Genomic DNA, 3,323 nt, shown 5'->3' with positions numbered 1-3,323 from the left:
CGTGAAGCCATTAGGGAGCAGACCTTATAGGGCAGGGGTCCTCAAACTACAGCCCGCGGGCCACATGCAAATGCAAATATTGTATTTGTTCCCGTTTTGTTTTGTTTTTAAATATATTTTTATTGATTTTTTACAGAGAGGAAGGGAGAGAGATAGAGAGTCAGAAACATCGACCAGCTGCCTCCTGCACACCTCCCACTGGGGATGTGCCCCCAACCAAGGTACATGCCCTTGACCGGAATCGAACCTGGGACCTTTCAGTCCGTAGGCCGACGCTCTATCCACTGAGCCAAACCGGTCTTGGCCCGTTTTGTTTTTTTACTTCAAAATAAGATATGTGCAGTGTGCATAGGAATTTGTTCATACTTTTTTTTTAAACTATAGACCGGCCCTCCAACGGTCTGAGGGACAGTGAACTGGCCCCCTGTTTAAAAAGTTTGAGGACCCCTGTTATAGGGCCTCTGTAGGGATTTGGAGAGGAAGCTGTTGGCGGGTGTGAAGCAGGTGTGACGGTCCCTGCAGAGCTCACTGACTTCAGTGGTAGGTGGGAGGGGGAGGTAGAAGCTGGAGGCAGGCGACCACTGCGGGCCGGTGGTGGGGACAGTGGGTGGCCCTGGAGGCGAGATGCCCGGTGCGGAGGGGTCAGATGTTGGGACGGCACAGGAAGGCCCTGGGTCTCCAACACACCCACGGCTTTTTGGCTGGTCCAGTGCAAGGCCCAGAGCCCTGTCTGTCACTTGCCCTCAGGGCTTCCAGGTGGATGTTTTCCTAGGAGCACAAGTGGGTGTGTCGGTGCCTCTTGGGAAGGGAGTGGGGCTGGGGCTTCACTTGGGAGAGGAGAGGCGTCCAGGGTGCAGACCAGCACTTGGGGTGATGCCAGTGGGGCCACGGTCAGGGGCTAACGCACGGGGGTGCCTGCGGACCCCGGGGAGCCTAGCCCGTCCTGCTCCCCAGTCTGGAGGAGGCGGCAGGGGACTTCCATTACAGCCGGAACGAGGAGACGGGGCTTTGGGGTTTGCGGGTGCTGGGAGTCCTGTGCCCCCTGACCTGGCCCCCTCCCCACACACAGAGGGGACCCCGTACGCCGGAGGCCTGTTCCGTATGAAACTCCTGCTGGGGAAGGACTTCCCTGCCTCCCCGCCCAAGGGCTACTTCCTGACCAAGATCTTCCACCCGAACGTGGGCGCCAACGGCGAGATCTGCGTCAACGTGCTCAAGAGGGACTGGACGGCTGAGCTGGGCATCCGGCACGTGCTGCTGGTGAGTCCGGCCCGGGGCCCCGTGATGCCGAGCGTGGCTTCTCTGAAGTCAGCTCTGGTAGTGGGGGGCCCACGTGGGAAACCCAAGTTCCGGCTTTTCTGGAAAAGTGAGGCGTTGGCCCTGCCCGGTGGGCCCAGGACACCGCGGACGCTGTACAGGGTGTTCGGGGCCCGGGGCACTCCGCAGTGAACAGTGGTGAGGGACGAGATGTGACTGTTCTGGAGGGCACAGTTGGCTGGCTGTTCAGTAGCCACAAAGTTTGTGCAGTCGCCTGTCATTCCAGAATGTTCTCACAGAACATCCTTTCTCAGCCAGGGGTGCCCCTCTGTATAATATTCATGGAGTGGGGGGAGGGGGGGGGCAGCGACAGGCAGGCCAAGATGGAGGCGCCCTGGACTGCACCCTGCTCCCAGGGCCTTGCAGGCCTGCTGCCTCCCTACCCCTCAAGCCTAAGAATTTGAAAACTGAATTTAATGAGCCCCTGGGGCAGGTGGTTGGGAGGACAGGGAGTTGGGTTCCTGCAGGGCTTGGGGGAGGATTGAGCTTCAAGGTAGTGTCAGTGCTGGCTGCCAGGGGACACTGGTGACCCCGGGTCAGGCTTCACTGGTGACCCCCAGAGCCTCGGGCTTGGGGCGCAGTGGTCAGATGAGGGTCAGGCCTGGGGGCCTGCTTGTGGCAGTGATGTCTGCTGGGCTAGGTGCTGGCCCCGTGACAGGCCAGACAGGTCAGGGCACCTGCTCCCTTTTAGAGGGGGTGGAGGGCCCCTTACATCCTGGTGCCTGTCGGGTGTGGTGCTGCCCAGCCCGAGTCTGTGACTGCACTTGGGGTTCCTGCTCACCCAGTGACAGCTCTGGAGCCCAACAGGTCCAGGTGTGAGTCCTGAAATGTCCCATCACTCAGGTTGGGGAAGCCCTTCCCTCAATCACTGGCGTTTTGGCGTCTGGCCCCCCTGACCCTGGCTCTCTCCCCACAGACCATCAAGTGCCTGCTGATCCACCCCAACCCCGAGTCCGCCCTCAACGAGGAGGCGGGCCGCCTGCTCTTGGAGAACTACGAGGAGTACGCGGCCCGCGCCCGCCTGCTCACGGAGATCCACGGGGGAGCCGGTGGGCCCAGCGGCGGGAGGCCCGAGGCCAGCCGCTCCCTGGCCAGTGCAGCCTCGGCCTCCTCCACCGACCCCGCGGCCCCTGGGGGCCCGGGAGGGGCTGAGGGGCCCATGGCCAAGAAGCACGCAGGCGAGCGCGACAAGAAGCTGGCGGCCAAGAAGAAGACGGACAAGAAGCGGGCTCTGCGGCGGCTGTAGTGGGTGCTTCCTCCACACCCGCCCGACCCTCAACTCTGTCTCTAAGTTATTTAAGTTATGGCTGGGGTGGGGGAGGGGGGCACTGGGACCCGGATTTGTTTTTCTAAATAAAGTTGGAAAAGCAAGCAGCTGCGGTGCCTCTTCGTGCCCAGACCAGCCTCTGCCGGGGCTCAGAGCAGCTGGCCTCCCCCCCTCGGGTCCACACGCAGTCCCACCGCACGGGGCCCCTCAGCTCAGCAGGCCCCTCATGGAGCTCTGGGGCCACCTCTGGTCTCAGCTGGTGAGGTGTGCTCTGGATTAACCAGGCGATGACGTGATTGCAGGAACATACCCCAATACTTAAGGTTCTGCCCTCTCCAGGAGAGGGGAGGGCATGGGAGCTCCCCGCCGGCTTTGCCTCAGTTTCTTGTCCATTATCCATCATGTGGTTGGCTTGTGTAGGGCCCCCAGGGCACAGGGTCAAAAATTATAATCCCTGGCCAGGTGGCTCAGTTGATATGAACACCATCCCATGCACTAAAGGCTGCAGGTTCGATCCCCAGTCAGGGCATACAAGAGACTGATGATCTGAGTTTTCCTCTTCCCTTTCTCTAAAATCAATTTTAAAAACACCCTCGGGTGAGGATTTAAAAAAAAACTCATAAAATGAAAAAACTGGAAATGACCCAAATGTTCAATAGTTGAATGAGAGAAGGAATTGTGAATTCATACGATGCAATCTCACTCAGCAAAGTATTGATACAGAAAACATGGATGGGTC

General features: G+C 59.5%; 1 protein-coding gene across 1 annotated transcript; it reads left to right on the top strand.

The window, feature by feature from the left end:
• The first annotated feature begins 665 nt into the window (after nucleotides 1-665).
• Nucleotides 666-2,691, top strand: LOC102429702 (ubiquitin-conjugating enzyme E2 S-like). The gene is made up of 2 exons (XM_006109010.3): nucleotides 666-1,260; nucleotides 2,234-2,691. The coding sequence occupies exons 1-2, from the start codon at nucleotides 874-876 to the stop codon at nucleotides 2,561-2,563; spliced, it is 717 nt and encodes a 238-aa protein (XP_006109072.1). The 5' UTR covers nucleotides 666-873; the 3' UTR covers nucleotides 2,564-2,691.
• Nucleotides 2,692-3,323: the final 632 nt, after the last annotated feature.

The sequence above is a fragment of the Myotis lucifugus genome, unplaced genomic scaffold, assembly GCF_000147115.1.
Source record: "Myotis lucifugus unplaced genomic scaffold, Myoluc2.0 scaffold_4974, whole genome shotgun sequence".
Classification (NCBI taxonomy): Eukaryota; Metazoa; Chordata; class Mammalia; order Chiroptera; family Vespertilionidae; genus Myotis; species Myotis lucifugus.
Note: the sequence above shows the minus strand (reverse complement) of the source record. Positions and strands in the feature narration are given on the sequence as shown.

Excerpts from the sequence above, each read along its gene's own strand:
- LOC102429702 (XM_006109010.3), top strand. The coding sequence starts at position 874 with ATGCCAGTGGGGCCACGGTCAGGGGCTAACGCACGGGGGTGCCTGCGG. Across the intron at positions 1,261-2,233 it reads GCATCCGGCACGTGCTGCTG|ACCATCAAGTGCCTGCTGAT; the intron begins GTGAGTCCGGCC and ends CTCTCCCCACAG.